This window comes from Physella acuta, unplaced genomic scaffold (genome assembly GCF_028476545.2).
Source record: "Physella acuta isolate Inbredline_101_S28 unplaced genomic scaffold, ASM2847654v3 ptg000588l, whole genome shotgun sequence".
Classification (NCBI taxonomy): domain Eukaryota; kingdom Metazoa; phylum Mollusca; class Gastropoda; family Physidae; genus Physella; species Physella acuta.
The window spans coordinates 235,544-255,026 of record NW_026732107.1 but is presented as its reverse complement, the minus strand read 5'-3'; the positions used below and the strand labels follow the sequence as shown (position 1 = coordinate 255,026).

Sequence of the window (19,483 nt, the reverse complement as noted above, 5' to 3'; positions counted from 1 at the left end):
CTTACATTTCTTCATAGCCTCCTCGTGTTTGGATGTCAGTTCATCCCTCTGTGCTGTCAGTGCAGCATTATGTGTGTCGTCCATGTCACGTGTCACCTTGGCATGCTCCTCCCTCTCTGTCTGAGCCGAACACATCGCCTCCTCAATTTTCTTCACGGCCTCATCCTTTTCCTGTATCACCTCACTCAGGTGCTGGCCTAGTGTATCTTTCTCCTTGCTCAGCTCGGCTGATAAAGCAAAACATTTATCTTCAGTGTCAGAACATGGGAGACTACAAGGTTATTTCTAGAAGAAAGTAATTTATTTCGATTAACTCCCCTTGTTTTTAAAAAAAAACGTTACAAGTGTTGATTGTAGTAAATTTTACGTTAGCAACATCTTAATTTTAAAAAGTGTATAAAATACAATTCAAATTAATGCTTTTTTAAGTATGCATCTATTAAAAAACAGATGAAATAACATTAACCCTAATAGCATGACTTACAAATCTGAGCTAGGCAGTCAGCAAGTTGCCTTTGCACTGTCTCAAGCTTCTTGGCCAGTTCCGGGCACTCGAAAGCATTCAACTGGAAAGTATTACAAGTTATCATTTCAATTTGTCTTTTCTTAATTTTATTTTCTAAGCGACAGATCATTAAAATTATTACACAATTATTTTTAAAAATATTTTAGGACGTGACGTTCCATTATATTTTTTTTACTTTCTCGTATATACGAAGTATAGAAAAAGTCTTGTAATCGTGCAAAAAAAAAAAAATCGAGATTTTTACAAATCTCGACGTTTTACACCTCACTGATACGGAAAAACATAATTTTGCAATCTTGTCCGTATGTCTGTGTGTCTGTCTGTGTGTCTGTCTGTGTGTCTGTCTGTCTGTCCGTGTGTAAACACGATAACTTGAGTACCGTTACTGCTAGGTTGATGAAATTTTATATATAAGTATTTTATCAAAATCGTAGATCCGTATCAACTTTTGAGCGATTTCCGATAACCGGATTGGGTACTTTTCCTACTTTGAATTTTTCAAAAGCCTATAACTTGAGTACTATTTCAGATAGATAAACGAAATTTCACATGTAAGTAAAAGATCTAATTTTCTACCTTCTGTTAAATTTTGAGTAATTTCCGTTGACCGGAAGTAGTAATTTACGCTACTTCCGATTTCTCAAAAAACTAATGTAAATTTTAAAAGTACTAATAATATTGCGCACTATTATGCGCTTTTTTATTTGGCGTTCACTTGGTGTGCAATTAATTTGTCTACGAGATTTTATTCTATTTTTAAAACTTTAAGTATTTAAAATGGATAAAAAATCATGTCTATAGCCCGAGTTCCCATCCCCTGTTATTTTATATAAGAATATTCGAGAAAGTTTAGGGGAGATCACTCCCGGTTTATTATAATTACAAATTGGCAACATTTTATCAACACAGACACAGTATATGTCTGGTACAAACAAGTGAAAAGCAAGGGTAAGGGGAGAGAACTGACCTCCGCACAGCAGTAGTTGACCAGGACGGCCATGGCGTCGAAGCCCTGTGAGGTGGCCTTGAGCTGGATCCTGGTGTGGGTCAGCTCCTTGGTCCTGGCCTCACACAGACTCTCCAGCCTCTCGATCTCCTTCTGGGCAGCGCTGGCTGCCGTCGTGCTGGCCTTGGGGGCGCTGGCTGCTGGGGTAGACTTGATGGCTCCATTCAGCTTGTTCTTGCGATCTGTGGGGGAGAGGGTGACACTACAGCCATCTATAGTAGACTCATACATCTAACTCATTGATCAAGGATTGTTTACTGCTTTGTATAGCATGTAATGAGATTGATAGCTGTTTTATAATTAGTGTACTAATTTACCAAAGAACGAAAGCTTCTGCGTTAATTTTTGTAACATTGTTGTTAGTGTTTCACATTAAAATCACTAGTAACATTTATCAATAGACTTTATTTCATTTAATGAGATTAAGTTAATTAGACAACTAAAGCGTCAATACATCAGCGGGGCACATATTTACAAGCGGGAACAGATATTAGATAAGCGACATTTTAGTAGTTTTACAGTGCTGAGAGTAGACTACACAGAGAAGAGAATAGATTAACACTTCACAAGGGATGTAAAGTGGTAAATAAATAGATAATTATTTTAGACTTATCGAGGTTCTATGACAATAATTATTTATTATCATAAAAGTCTAGTAAAAGATTTAAATTAAAGTCTTCAAAATATAAAACATCTGTGTAAAGAGAATGTTTATTTTCTTCTGTTTTTTAAGAATGATGAAACCAGACCTTTAAATTGTTCTAGTCGCTACTCATCTGACGTACAGAATAAGAAAAGCAAACAGAGTCAGTGTAAATAAACAAAAAAAAAATATCCACATGCACATTTGTTATATAGCCTACATTAGGTGTGGGGAAACATCAATGTTTGAAAAAAAAAGGTTTGGATTTTAATAGCAAAAGGGGAAACACTTATTAGAATTAATATTTTTTTTTAACAGCAAAGAGTTTAAAATTGAATGTGGTAAGAAATCTAGTATTTGGGAGTGTTTCATTTACAGCTTTGGTTAGACACCAAGCAGCAAGCATTTAATGGTGACAATAAAAAAAACCACATTGAATACAATAAAATCCATTGAGACAGGAACACGGGCAGTGTGGTTTAACTGTGGTGGTCCAGTGCTTGACGTGACCACGATTTGCTGTAACCAAATATTCTGTACTGTATGTACACAACCCATGTCACTCGTCCCTCCACTGCCGGTAGATTACGACACCGTCACATAGCAACGACCACAATTGTTTGAAACCAAACCATTATAACTCTATCAAGGTTAACTTTGTTTAAGAAAAACACTACACTGGTAGAAAAAAAGGTAAGGATGTGTTTAAAGAAGTAGTGTCGCAGCCTTTTTCACGCATATACAACTGGAACTACTACGTCATACACCAAACAAAAACGGGTCGGTCCACTATCCTGTCCGCATGCATCAGTGTCAGAGAATGTTTTGTCCTACTTCTCTGGCTAACGGGCTAATACAAGATACAGGTGTCATAGACACATTTAGGACGCTTGTCGTCTGTGTGATGTCGTCAGGTTTTCTCTCACCCCCCCCTACATTAGACCCTGGCTGCCAGCAGCTAGGACCACATTTTCTCACTCTCACAACTAGGCGGCATCATCAACACATTTAGCAAGTCCCAAAACTATCGGGCGGTACCTTGTCTACATTTTTAACTAAGGTCATGTTGTCAAAATCATAAACGACTGCCAGGTGTTAAAAAAAAAAAAACAACCAAACGAAATAAAAGTGTCAGTGAGTCTGTGTCGCTAACCCTCTAATACCTGCCCACTACCCACCCACTATCGGCTCACTACCTGCCCACTACTTGCCCACTACCCACCCACTATGTGCTCACTACCTGCCCACTACCCACCCACTATATGCTCACTACCTGCCCACTACCCACCCACTATGTGCTCACTACCTGCCCACTACCCACCCACTATATGCTCACTACCTGCCCACTACCCACCCACTATGTGCTCACTACCTGCCCACTACCCACCCACTATCGGCTCACTACCTGCCCACTACCTGCCCACTACCCACCCACTATCGGCTCACTACCTGCCCACTACCTGCCCACTACCCACCCACTATATGCTCACTACCTGCCCACTACCCACCCACTATGTGCTCACTACCCACCCACTACCTGCCCACTACCCACCCACTATGTGCTCACTACCCACCCACTACCTGCCCACTACCCACCCACTATGTGCTCACTACCTGCCCACTACCCACCCACTATGTGCTCACTACCTGCCCACTACCCACCCACTATATGCTCACTACCTGCCCACTACCCACCCACTATGTGCTCACTACCTGCCCACTACCTACCCACTATATGCTCACTACCTGCCCACTACCTGCCCTCTACCCACTATGTGCTCACTACCATCCCACTACCTGCCCACTACCCACCCACTATATGCCCACTACCCACCCACTATATGCCCACTACCCACCCACTATATGCCCACTACCCACCCACTATGTGCTCACTACCTGCCCACCTGTCTACAACATCGGTTCTACAAACCCAAGCACTTAACAAACCAAACAAGACGTCTATAGCTCTCACGTCTATAGCTCTCACGTCTATAGCTCTCACGTCTATAGCTCTCACGTCTATAGCACGTGCACATGACGGTACTCACTAAGAGCAGACGATTCCTCCCACTCACAGAATGTGTCTGGGTTTCCCCCAGCACATCACATGGCATTAGTCTGTCAATGTCTCTCAGTCAACGTTGTTCTTTTGGCTCAGATCACTTACAATGTCTACACCCGCTTGTATAATCAGTTACCACATCTACACCCGCTTGTATGATGATAAGTTGGTAAATGTTAGTAAAACTCGAAGAAACGCCTACACCAAACAATAACCCTAAACAGGTTGATAATGTACACACAAGCTTTACGATTCAACGAAACGATGGCAGCTATAAGCACACTAATCACATCAAAGGTCAATTAGATCGTGGAACTAATGAGTTCCGTCTTGATTAGCTTCTGCAAGCAACAGGTAGCCAGAAAAGTTTTTTTTCTTTCAATGCTCCAAAAAAGTGTCTTTAATCTTCGTTATTTTTTTTAACAAAACACGCACTTAACAGTGATGTATATTTGCAATGTTTTCATTTATATTTTCATTTCATTTCACTTTTGATACTTTTTTTTTACAAAAATTAATGACACTGACGTGATAAAATTAGTCTAGGCTTATCGAGTAGTCTTCAAGATCAAATGTGTATCTTTTTTAAAACCACAATAGTTTTAATTCTGACATGGATGATTTCCCTTACATCCTGTCTTACCTCCCCTGAATGATACAATAAATGATGTAAACAGATGACTAAATGTTCCCAGCCACTAGCATCAAACAAAAACCAAAGGCTGAAAGTCTGGGGTTAACGCGCTAACAACATGCCTGCTAGTGCTGAAAACTTTAAGAATGGGCTACAGTAAGAAACACAAAGGTAAACTCGGTCAGGGTAAACAACCTGTGGAGCCTTGCAGGTAAATTGGTTACCTGCTTACATCAACAGGGGGAAATAACCAAGGTTTGGGGAGGAATAGAAGGAAAAAAACGCAAATAAAAACTGCTTTAAAAATAAAACAAAGCTTGTTTTTGTGTGTGAATGTATGAGTGGATGGCGAGGAATGAAGGGTGTGGGCGGAACGAATGCAGGTACAAACTTTTTAAAGTCCGTTCTACCCACCTGTAACAAGAGTAAAATATTACAGTACTAGTAAGTTACCAAATGCCACCTAATTTCTATGGCAACATATCCATTAATCCTATTCCCAGCAACACCTGCATTTACTCAGGTAAGCGTATACACTTTCAAAAATTAATCCTTAATTACCGTAATCTATTTTTCTCCCAATCTTTCCGGGTTCCATAGGTCTATTTTAAGAGCGGAACCACCAAGAGCAAGTGTCCCAGCACTGGATGCTCTGTGCTGATAACCTGGTCTGACAATTACAGTAGCCATACCTCACCCTGCCCAAGATAAACACACCCCACCCCCTCCCATCCCCATCACAGTTACACTGCTTTCGAATCAAATGCCGACCTTACAATGGAGATTAGCATAGCCATCAACAGATTGATCTAAATTTACCTTCATCTCGCGATATCTCGTTCGATCTCGTGGTATCACGTGATATCTCGAGAGATCTGTCCTGAACTCTCGCCTCCCTGCTCCCACTGTGGCGCCTGTCGAAAGTTTTGCTAACGTTGTCGGCTGTCTGTTTGTCGCACCTAACGCTTCCATCAGTGGCTCGCCTGCCGGCACCAACACACGGCACCGTCTCACTTCTCTCCTCAACAAACACGTCATCGTTGTCCTTAATACCACACTCCTGCTGTGCATTAGCACCACCGTCTTTCTTCCTCCGAAAATCCCCGAAACTTAGAACCTTAGTCTCTGTACTGATGCCAGCATCGAGTCCCCTCTTATCTTCAGTCACCTCCTGTCCACTCGCCTGCCTGGACAACCTCGCTTCACGAGCTCCAGACAATCGACCGTTTTTCTCATCGAAACTTCCAGAAACTCTTCTCTCATCTTTCACTTCCGGTCTCTGACGCCGTTTGTCTCTTGCAGGATCAGCAGCGTCAACAGACGAGCCTTCAGCCTTGACCTCGATGTTCTCTTTACACCTGCTACCTCGTCTGGTGCTAGAGAGATCAACCTCTTGGGATGTATCTGCTCCACGTTTGGCGCTAGAATAAAGGTCCGAAGACTTCCTCCTCTGGGATAACCCGGACCCCAAGTCTAGAGAGTTTCTACTGGACGAGTAGCCCGAATCTCTTTTACTAGCTTCACCGGAAGTGGCGCTAGTTGAGTAGCTCGTGTAGCTGGAGCGACGGGTCACTGAATCTCCCAGGCCGGTGGATGTTCTACCGGAAGTGGCCGGGTAGAGCCCAGTTCTCGTCGAGTCACCACGAGAGCCCCTGAGCCCAGTGGCTCCCACACTGGTGGGGCTGCTGTAGTCGTGCCGACCGATGGAGCTGCTGAAGGAACCATAGCCACTCAGTGGTCGGCTGCTAGTCACAGCGGCGGTGCTGGAGGCTGAGTCCAGACACCAAGAGGAGCGGTTGCTTCTTCTGTAGGTCACAGACATGACGCGAACCTTCTCTGAGACACGTCTCGCTGGCCTGATCTATCACGTCAACAACTTATCTGCCAGCATTGTGTTCAGGTTGAAAATATTCCAGGAATGATCTCAAATATCACAGACTGAGCAGAACATCAACAGAACACTGAGTAGAATATATCACTCATATCGGCAATGTCCAAAATGTCACTTTGAATGAACAACTTTTTTCAAGCTTAACACTAAACAATGATATTTTTTAACCAACTTGCATTCAATGAAGTCCATTCAGTATATTTTACCTTATCACGGGTTGGAATATAAGAAATCTACCGTAAGCTTATCACGGGTTGGAATATAAGAAATCTACCACAAGATGAATACAACAAAGACCCAACTTCTTAAAGCGTTTGCTAGTTTCTAAGAGATCTAACACTAACTACACCAGATGTGGCTGATGTCTGTACTTGCTAATTACGCTGACACTACACAATCTGTAATCACGAAAATATCTCAAACGTTTAAAGAGGTTTTATAGATTCTAAAAAAAAAACATTATTTACCTTAGCGCGCACATTTTTTATTTTAAAAAATAGGTGTTTATTCGAGAAAAAAGTGGTGTAAAGGAAATATTCTAGTCTGTTACTGGGTCAACCTGTCTCCTGCTGTAGGGGAACGATTCCCACATCTCTGGCAGACGTCCCGAGAATCTTTGGCTAATCTTCTCACGTCCCTGCCCCGTATTGAGGGGATAACACAGACGATGTATTCTACAATACAATTATCTATGGATAACTCGCATAAAAACATGCCAGGTAATGTGTGCATCTAGCTAGTTTGGTGCACCATCATTGAGGTGATCAGGCGAGATACAAACATTCTTCTGTAGAGACTAGCTCTGTACCTAGCCAACCCCTAAACCCAGCACTGTACCTAGCCAACCCCTAAACCCAGCACTGTAGCTAACAAATCCCTAGCCAACTCAACAATCAACTTTCCCGAGCAAATGAGCTCTGAACGCAGCCTAATCTCCCCACTCCTAAACAAGTGATACATCTACACCGTGCAGGACCGTACGCAACCTCCCACAACAGTACCAAATCTAGCCGACACAGCCCCTTCATCGCTCGCCCACCTTGTAACATCCACAACCTATTAACTCATGTCGTCTTAATGATATTTAAATTAGCCACCATCTTTCATGTTTATACTTGATTATCTACAAACAACTTTACCCCATATAATGTGAGTGAAAGGGTTACTTTACTTTCGGAGAGTAATGCGCCCCTTAGTTACAAACGGAACCATCTTTCACATCTCTTTAGAAATCCCCAAACGTATCCCAACCCCATTAAGACATCAAACTATTTATAGCCCGCTCTGTTTTTCTTGTGGCCATTAGATAATTTACTCGCATCTCCAATCTTTCACTTTTTAAACCCAGCATAAAATAATCTTTGATGTGAAGTGCTAGTGACTGAACTAAACCATGGGAAAATATCAAATACAACGGTGTGTGCTAAGTAAGAATACATTTCTCAAGAAATAAATGCATATTTACCTAACACTAATACGTTCACTTTATATGTTATTTCAACTAGCTGAAACATGGACACGCACTAACAACCATGTATCCAATTCAAACGTCCAATTCAACCAAGCAAATGTGTTGCATATAATTTAAAAAAATAAATATGTATATATATAAATCTTGACTTCGCAACAATTACGGATACTGAGCCCAACTTTTATTCCTTAGGTAACTTCCAAACATCGTTTCGAGACTCCTATAAAAAAAAAATTCTAAAGCTCCAACATTTTCAAACAATAAACAAAACTCTAGCTGAAGTCCATCCAAGAAAGAAACACTTGCCAAAACTAAACAACATTCCAGAATGTATCCTCCCTAGATCACGTGATGGCCAAGCATTGTCTCCCAGCATGGCCATCTACTCCAAACATTTCTCCAGTCACATTTCCCGTCCACCGAAACCTTCTGATGGCCAACCTAAGACGTCCATGTCCACACAAAACACTCAAACCTCACCCCTCTAAATACGCAGGCACAGCGTCAACACTTGTAAGCTGAGCCCAAGCTGGGATGAAATAGGGGTGGCAGGTTGATTTGCTTTCCCCTGCTTTAAACACTACAACCACCTGACTATTTACGAGGCAGAAACTCCTCCACCACAGTTTATAGCAACTCGGTTAATCCGCAATAAACAAACAGCCAGTATTGTGATGCGTATTTTAGGTCTAAATGGTTTCTATTTTCGGTTTTAATGAATACTTGTGGTAAAAAAATTACTTTCTGTACTGACATGCACGAGCCTATGCTTACAACTAATGAATGTGAATAAAAACAGGGTTAATTTGAGGTTTGACATTCAACCCTGTACATATATCAGCCTTGTGAGGGGCGTTAACTAATTTATCCGTCCAGTTAAAGAATCGGACACCTTCTTAAAAGATCAAACGTACACAGAGAGGCCCAGCTTTAACCCCTCCCCCACCCCACCCTAAAGTTTACTGGAAAAGGGTGAACGGACCTCAGGCTGAGTAACAGAGCTGGGACCATTCACTTCTCAAGCCTAGAGTACGTACACATGATGTACATTATAATGCAGGCCAGTGTATGAGAACAATGAAAGTACACGTGCCCACAGTATAGTTGGCGTCAAGATGTCCTGTATAACAGGCTCCGGTTAAAGCCAAAGTTTCACCTTTAAAGAGCAGGTGTGCCTGCAGGTAGGACTGGCGCACCATTATAAATAAATGCCCCTCCTTCCTGGTGCGGTGCCATCTAGATTCACTCGCTGACACACGCACTTTTGTGCAGAGATACGTGTGCGACAACAGCCTGGCTGAGACAGCGGTATGGTTGCGGTTGGGGAGGGGGGAGGCTGTATCACACAAGCGGTAACTCAGCTACCTGTCGTTACTGTCAGACTGACGATAAACACAAACCTTTTATAAACTGATTCGCGTTTTGGTTCATCTTTTGTTTACTCAAACATGACTTATGGAGCATTTTGCAACAATTGGCTTAACCGTACTCTAGATATTCTCTACCACTATATGACCCTATCTGGGGCCTTTGACTGCGCTATAGGCTTTGTCATTCAAGCACATAATTTACTTCCTGTAGATTGCAGAGATTATTACAATTACAGAAAGTAGTCTTCGACATAACTTGAATTTACCTCCATGGTGGTGCACCTCAGTCTAACACAATTTGTTACAAAATGCAAACTTTACAAATGTTACAGACCAGATCGATGATCAAGCAGATTTTTCCTAAATATGTCTTAGCGTGACATGTAACACATCTAAAACAGTTACACAACACCTACATCTTTAAAGACTTTTAAAACTTAACTGTCCAAATTGTTCCAAAACTTTAAAACCTTGAGGAAAGATATCGTTTTTCCATAACCAGGACACGCCTATTTATCTTAGGATAGATTGTAATATGTATGATTCACGTGAGAGGAGAATGAAGCCATTGTTCAACTTTTACTTCACTTGTAAATGCGGCTTTAATTATCGTTTTCTATCGTAGTTTCGTATCAACATTATCGTTAAATTGTACTGAACAAGAGTCCTTTGTTATAAAAAAAAACGCTTAATAAATATCTAAGGTAATGAATAAATCTTTATCTCTTTAATATTTGACAATAAAATAGCCGATCTCCCCAAGACCTCCACCTTTCATACCAAGCCAGCTGTTGTTGAGTAAGCCGCCAGTTTCATCCAAGTATTCCAACCATTTTAATAACCCACTCACACCCGTACGTCCTCACCACTTACTTCAACCAACAAAGAATTTACCTGGAGAGCCCAGGTAGACCGGATATTCCAAGCAATCTGTCGTGAGGCTCCGTGAATGTATCAATCCGCCCACCTGGTCACGTGAAGGGAAATAATCAGCACAGGGAGAGGGGAGACTACTCGGCGCCAAACAATTCTTGTATCGTCTCACGCGTCCATCTCACGTTAACCACCTTTTCGCGGCCAACTTTATTTGAGCGCATTCTAGTTTAGTTATCGTTCAATTTTTTTAAAAGAATAACTAGAGCATTATCGCATGTGTTAATGGTTACTCTGTGTATAACGTAGAGTAACGATATGACGTCCTTTTTGAATGATTTTAAGATGTACACTATTCAAAAACTAGCAATACACAAGTCTTCTTTTTAAAACGCCCATTGACGATTTGAGTACAATGTTGGCCAAACGGTAAGGATCAAGCGTTAGGACCAGGGTTAGGATCTAGAGCTTGGTCTAGAATTTGTGATAGGGTTAGACTTGATGACGATATGGAAAAAAATCATTTCTCTAACACATACAGTTCATCAACAGTACTAGGAACAAGTACCAGACAGATTTTGTAGACCCACTGTGACGTATCAGATATCACAAAAAATACCCAGAAGCCATCAGACACCATCTAGACAGAACGCCCAGAATCCGGCACGTGGTAAATGCTAGACGTTCGTCTAACCTGTAATCTTTAGGGGAAATCGTTGTGGCCTTCTCGAGTCATGCAATGTTTGTAGGATTTGTTTTAAGCGCCATGCTGTTTCAATCCGTCCTACAAACCTACGGCAAATGTCAGGCACACGCGCACACCATGATCTATTCATCTAAAGCATTCAGTCTTTTTGTTTAAATTACAAATATTACAGGACGTTTTAGAATCCCGCGCAATAATCCAACGTTTCATATATTTTTAGTTAATTAATATGCAGTCAGAAAATGGTTAAATACTACGTCCCGGAATCAAAGTTACAAGAAATCTTACACTGTTAGGATCATTACAAGAAATCATACACTTTTGGACTGATATAGTACACAAAGCGATGATGCCTCAGTTGACTGTGAGTTACACTTTTATTGGGCAACCAATTCGAAAGTTTGTACACTACAAAGTTTGTAATGTAAGAGAACAAGCCTGTATTATTAGATTTGTTCATTCTCTGATTGTATTCAGTGTAAAATCTTGGCTCGCATCGTGTATACATAGCGCTGTAGGCCAGTCTGTGATCTTTACTAACTAGTACAGGTAACAGGTACAATCAATGACATTTGGACGTCACTAACTAGCCCAGGTAACAGGTACAATCAATGACATTTGGACCTCACTAACTAGCACAGGTAACAGGTACAATCAATGACATTTGGACCTCACTAACTAGCATAGGTAACAGGTACAATCAATGACATTTGGACCTCACTAACTAGCACAGGTAACAGATACAATCAATGACATTTGGACCTCACTAGCACAGGTAACAGGTACAATCAATGACATTTGGACCTCACTAACTAGCACAGGTAACAGGTACAATCAATGACATTTGGACCTCACTAACTAGCACAGGTAACAGATACAATCAATGACATTTGGACCTCACTAGCACAGGTAACAGGTACAATCAATGACATTTGGACCTCACTAACTAGCACAGGTAACAGGTACAATCAATGACATTTGGACCTCACTAACTAGCACAGGTAACAGGTACAATCAATGACATTTGGACCTCACTAACTAGCACAGGTAACAGGTACAATCAATGACATTTGGACCTCACTAACTAGCACAGGTAACAGGTACAATCAATGACATTTGGACCTCACTAACTAGCACAGGTAACAGGTACAATCAATGACATTTGGACCTCACTAACTAGCACAGGTAACAGGTACAATCAATGACATTTGGATCTCACTAACTAGCACAGGTAACAGGTACAATCAATGACATTTGGACCTCACTAACTAGCACAGGTAACAGGTACAATCAATGACATTTGGACCTCACTAACTAGCACAGGTAACAGGTACAATCAATGACATTTGGACCTCACTAACTAGCACAGGTAACAGGTACAATCAATGACATTTGGACCTCACTAACTAGCACAGGTAACAGGTACAATCAATGACATTTGGACCTCACTAACTAGCACAGGTAACAGGTACAATCAATGACATTTGGACCTCACTAACTAGCACAGGTAACAGATACAATCAATGACATTTGGACCTCACTAGCACAGGTAACAGGTACAATCAATGACATTTGGACCTCACTAACTAGCACAGGTAACAGGTACAATCAATGACATTTGGACCTCACTAACTAGCACAGGTAACAGATACAATCAATGACATTTGGACCTCACTAGCACAGGTAACAGGTACAATCAATGACATTTGGACCTCACTAACTAGCACAGGTAACAGGTACAATCAATGACATTTGGACCTCACTAACTAGCACAGGTAACAGGTACAATCAATGACATTTGGACCTCACTAACTAGCACAGGTAACAGGTACAATCAATGACATTTGGACCTCACTAACTAGCACAGGTAACAGGTACAATCAATGACATTTGGACCTCACTAACTAGCACAGGTAACAGGTACAATCAATGACATTTGGATCTCACTAACTAGCACAGGTAACAGGTACAATCAATGACATTTGGACCTCACTAACTAGCACAGGTAACAGGTACAATCAATGACATTTGGACCTCACTAACTAGCACAGGTAACAGGTACAATCAATGACATTTGGACCTCACTAACTAGCACAGGTAACAGGTACAATCAATGACATTTGGACCTCACTAACTAGCACAGGTAACAGGTACAATCAATGACATTTGGACCTCACTAACTAGCACAGGTAACAGGTACAATCAATGACATTTGGACCTCACTAACTAGCACAGGTAACAGGTACAATCAATGACATTTGTACCTCACTAACTAGCACAGGTAACAGGTACAATCAATGACATTTGGACCTCACTAACTAGCACAGGTAACAGGTACAATCAATGACATTTGGACCTCACTAACTAGCACAGGTAACAGGTACAATCAATGACATTTGGACCTCACTAGCACAGGTAACAGGTACAATCAATGACATTTGGACCTCACTAACTAGCACAGGTAACAGGTACAATCAATGACATTTGGACCTCACTAACTAGCACAGGTAACAGGTACAATCAATGACATTTGGACCTCACTAACTAGCACAGGTAACAGGTACAATCAATGACATTTGGACCTCACTAGCACAGGTAACAGGTACAATCAATGACATTTGGACCTCACTAACTAGCACAGGTAACAGGTACAATCAATGACATTTGGACCTCACTAACTAGCACAGGTAACAGGTACAATCAATGACATTTGGATCTCACTAGCACAGGTAACAGGTACAATCAATGACATTTGGACCTCACTAGCACAGGTAACAGGTACAATCAATGACATTTGGACCTCACTAACTAGCACAGGTAACAGGTACAATCAATGACATTTGGACCTCATTAACTAGCACAGGTAACAGGTACAATCAATGACATTTGTACCTCACTAACTAGCACAGGTAACAGGTACAATCAATGAAATTTGTACCTCACTAACTAGCACAGGTAACAGGTACAATCAATGACATTTGGACCTCACTAACTAGCACAGGTAACAGGTACAATCAATGACATTTGGACCTCACTAACTAGCACAGGTAACAGGTACAATCAATGACATTTGGACCTCACTAACTAGCACAGGTAACAGGTACAATCAATGACATTTGGACCTCACTAAGTATCACAGGTAACAGGTACAATCAATGACATTTGGACTTCGTGCCAGATGGGAGCCGTGCTATCAGTGCCGTGAGCAAACACGTGCACGTGCACAAGATGATGGCTGTTATGACGTAAGACTGGGCTGCATCAAATATCAGCCGGTAGGAGAATGTGTACTAGATAGACAGGGGAATTAGAATTGGGATGGTCATCTATTGAACCTGACAGAGTTTTGTATGTCACAATATATTTAGACAGAACAAAAGTCCTAAACTGTTCAATTCAATAGCCCTACACTATACAAAGCTTGACAGAGACTTGTCTCAGCAAAGAAACCAAAATGTGATAGCTGTGGCCCAGTAACCTTTAAAAAGAACAGTGCTCTTTAAAACATGGGTATCACATCCCACCCCTAAAAGGTCCCACATCGCTCTACAATAAGGTCCCACAACCCAGTCCGATAAGGAACCTCACTCCTCTATAATAAAGTACCACATCCCACATATCCGTACCACATAGTCCCACAATCCATTACGATATGGTCCCTTATTTCCGTACCACACGGTTGCACAACCCAGTACAACAAGGTCCCACAACCCATTACAAAAAGGTCCCACAACCCATTACAACAAGGTCCCACAACCCATTACAACAAGGTCCCACAACCCATTACAAAAAGGTCCCACAACCCATTACAACAAGGTCCCACAACCCATACAACAAGGTCCCACAACCCATTACAAAAAGGTCCCACAACCCATTACAACAAGGTCCCACAACCCATACAACAAGGTCCCACAACCCATTACAACAAGGTCCCACAACCCATTACAACAAGGTCCCACAACCCATTACAACAAAGTCCCACAACCCATTAGATATGGTCCCACATATCATTACAACAAGATCCTGCACCTAACTCAGATATTGTCCCGCACTTCTACAGGTAGAAGCAGATAGTCAGGTAGAGGCAGATAGGGTCAGGTAGAGGCAGACAGAGCCAGGTAGAGGCAGAGAGAGCCAGGTAGAGGCAGACAAACGAGATAAGAACTAAACAACGTAGCACACATGCTGGAAGTTGTAGCAGTGCTGGTCTGGCTACTTAACGGTTTAGCCAAATAAAATCAATAAAAGCAGGTGTACAGTTGCCATCTGATAGCAAGCACACTAAGAAGTTGGTTCGAAATCTTTTAACGGTTCCCGCATTCAAACATTTATAAAACAATTGTAATGTATGTCACATTGATGAGAAAAGTTGATTTTAATGATAGTATCAATTACATAATTATCAAGAATGGATTATTAAATGCAAGTGTTCATTTATACATTATAATATAGGGATTAAATGAGTCTTATGAAAACCTGCATTTGAATCGCATAACATGTGGTAAAGGGCAATAACACAGGATAAACAAAAGCACGGCTAAACAAATTCCAAGACTTAACACACATAACAAATATCACCTCCGGCGTTATTAAAATGCCAAAGGTAAAAAAAAAAAACCACAAATGTCGGACTTACCCCAGTCAACGGTTAGCTTATCGTCAGCTGCTAACAATATGTGACACGACGCGTGCTTGACATCTTCATCTTCAGCAAGCCCGCAGCTTAAAGAACTGTTCAAGAACGCTCCGGGAAATGAGAGTATTCTCTCTATCATCCTCTTACTTCCTTTCATACCGGGCTGGTTTGTACAGCTTGCATTAGCCACTTCCGGTTGAGGATCAGTCTGGAGTGGGTTATGAGCAAGAGTTGTCGGTTCTTTGTTCAGAATTCCGGTATACTGTGTCTTGTTACGCCGGGTAACCAACGTATCAGGTCCAGTGTCTGGAGACTGTGGGTGGAGCAGGCTTTTAACGTGCCCATTGGCACTAGATGGCTCTGGTCTCTTGAAGAAGTTCTCTGTCAACACTTGCCCCACGTCTTGTCGCTCAGTCCTACAAACATTAGCGTTGGTCCACTTCCTGTCCTCGCTGTTATTGTTGGTCAGCTTGACCTCCGGATGACCATCGATATGACCATGGTTGGTGCCATTAACTTTCTGGCCCCACCTGCCCCACGTCCACCTGAGCAGGTATGACAAAGGTATCAAAAGGTGCGCTGTCAGAAAGAGAACGGCAGCGTAGACAAATATGTCCAGAACATAGTCTACAGTGCTGGAAAACTTGAGCTCAGTCAAAGACATGATTTGAAATATGCGCTTCAGTTTGCTCTTCCTATTTTAAGTCTCCATGTCTTTCACACTTAACAAACACGTTTTTCTACCTAGCACATCTTCAATCACAAATAAAGAATGTATCATGACCGAGGTAGCTCCATAGAATGAACAAACTACACGAAACTTGAGTTCACTTATTTACGGCACCAGCTAGCCCTTGTCCCTCCAATGAGGAAATGGAGGGCCGAGAAAGGTGCATATGCTTTACCTCATCGGTCACGTGATCTAGGATAAACTTCAGGTAAAAAAAGGTTTGTATAAAATCTAGGCCGGAAAAAAAAAGAATAAAAATAGCCGCTCTCACTCGCCCCACCCCTCACAGCCCCGCGCACCCCCCCCCACCTCACCCACTCACACCCCTAGGCTTCGAGTCAGATCATCCTAAATATGAGGCGTGCCTCCGATTTTTTTTTAAAACAACATCTGAGTCCCTCCACCTCCCCTCTACACGTGCATGGCGTTGCATGACCCAGCATCGTGTTATGAGCCGTGAGGGGCCAAGCGCGATAACCGAGCATAAAGAATGCAGGGGCAGATAACTGTACCGCATGTCTTCAATATGTTCTCCGTGGAGTAGATTATTTCTCACCCATGGTATCCGTGGACTAAACGAGGCCTTCATCCCACCAGTCTCGTAAACTATACCCTGCAACTGACCAACACACAACAGTGTTGTATCGCATGCACCAAGTTAACCTTCATGCTTAATTGAAAGTATTTTCTCTTACTGAAAATATGATTGGAAAACCCGTATTTTATCAATGGACTGGTGTATCAGTCAGATCGTGAGCTCTATTGTAAGCACAACCAACCGTCTTTCAAATACTCAAAACCGAGTGGTAACAAGATGAAGGTCAAGGTCGAACCTCTCAACTCACAGTGCCATTCCCCAGACACCAGTCCAAAGTTACAGCATTTCTACGACGTCCTGACGGCTGGGAGTTTAGGCGTGAGTGCAACATGCGCTCACGGGCTCGCCATCTGCAGTGAGGTCAGCACTTATGCGGCTCTACCTGCACGGGTCTACTCGGGGTAAACGGTGTGTCATTTGATCAGGCCCGGGGGGGGGGGGGTCAGGCTGTAGCAGCTAGCCTAGATAACGGTAGCTTTCCTGGTGTGCAAGACCAACTTGTCTGTACATCACCATTCTCTGACCATAACAAATGAAACAACCAACACACAACGACCCTGCTAGTTTCCAACTACCATATGCCCACCTGATACGAGCAGATCAACAGGAGAAGATGGGTCCAGTGGATAACACGTTTCACCACTCACCTCGTCTACACAAGTGACTCAGGATGCGTCACGCTATGACGCCACGACCCCAGATTAAATAAACTAGACGCGTCACCCCATGAGTCACTGAATAGTTAAAAAACTGGAAGCGGATCTTTATTTGGCACCAATAAAATCGATGTCCATGTATCGACCAAACAGATCGATGATTAACTGCGTTAATTAACCACTATGTGCTGGGTGTTTAAAGATATCAGTTGGATACACACGCACTACATCTGGATACTTTATCCACATTATCCACAGCATGTTCGTTGTTAATGTTTTACTAAAGTCTAATGACGTGTTTATGGATATCATAACAAAGTTTTTAAACGAGCAATCCAAAGCAATAAAGAAATCCAGAAACAAAGCAGTACAAAACAGCACTATCAACCTAGCGCCCGTTGTATCCTTCCTCAACAAAGCAGCTCACATTGAACAACATCACCAGTAACTGCTACACACGCAACATCACCAGTAACTACCGCACACGAAACAACATCACTAGGTACTGTCACACACGGAACAACATCAACAGTCTACTCAATAAACTCCAGCAGACGGCGACATTTGGTGTAACAGCTAGCTGATGGAGCTGTTCATAGCTCAAGTACTAATGCAGTCACCAGAAACTCAACACCTGTAACTTTACCTGACAACGGCGTTTTAACACATTCACCACCTGAAATGGATACCAGACAGGTATAAAAACACCTGTCCACACAGCACATTTATGTACAACTATACCGTTGTAACTCTTAGAGTTGTATTATAACTTTTATTACACCGACACTACTATAACCTACTTCAATTGTAATATAGCTTTCAACTTGACCACAACTTGTCCCTTTGGAAGATATCCCAATATGCAGTACACAAGAAACCTACCGCCATAGATATTTTTTTTACCAGATCTTAAACTAAATATAGATTTCACAGGTTTTAATCAAGATACTCTTCATGCTCAATTATCCATTAAGTAAATCAATAATTATTGTTGAACTATCGATCCCTACACAAAACTCTAAATCGATAGGGCCGCGGAATGACGCAGACAAACAGTTATCGTGTCGCCTTGGAACCTTTGTCACACAAGGGATCTCCTGAAATTGTCTCACCCAATGGAATAAACTTGACTGGATAAACTTCTCAAACTTATGGGGTGGGTGAGATTAACATTAATTACGGCATCGATATCAAGTTAAACAATGAGACGATACCAACAATATCAACTCTAACCAGTGACTAAATGTATCACAACGATACCAAACTCTAACCAGTGACTAAATGTATCACCACGATACCAAACTCTAACCAGTGACTAAATGTATCACCAAATTCTAACCAGTGACTAAATGTATCACCTAACTCTAACCAGCGACTAAATGTATCACCAAAATCTAACCAGTGATTAAATGTATCACCTAACTCTAACCAGCGACTAAATGTATCACCAAAATCTAACCAGTGATTAAATGTATCACTAAACTCTAACCAGTGACTAACTGTATCACCACGATACCAAACTCTAACCAGTGACTAAATGTATCACCACGATACCAAACTCTAACCAGTGACTAAATGTATGACCACGATACCAAACTTTAACCAGTGACTGAATGTATCACCAAACTCTAACCAGTGACTAAATGTATCACCAAACTCTAACCAGTGACTAAATGTATCA

At 41.8% G+C, this 19,483-nt stretch overlaps 1 protein-coding gene across 6 annotated transcripts in view; it reads right to left on the bottom strand.

The window, feature by feature from the left end:
• LOC131947188 (uncharacterized) overlaps positions 1-19,483 on the bottom strand; it is a 125,982-nt gene that overhangs the window by 13,278 nt on the left and 93,221 nt on the right. For all 6 annotated transcript variants that reach the window (XM_059308333.1, XM_059308332.1, XM_059308337.1 and 3 more), the window contains 3 exons: positions 1,494-1,714; positions 485-566; positions 6-227 (listed from right to left, as the gene is read on the bottom strand). In XM_059308333.1, the coding sequence (XP_059164316.1) occupies positions 6-227; positions 485-566; positions 1,494-1,714 (525 nt within the window). The remainder of the gene's footprint in view (positions 1-5; positions 228-484; positions 567-1,493; positions 1,715-19,483) is intronic.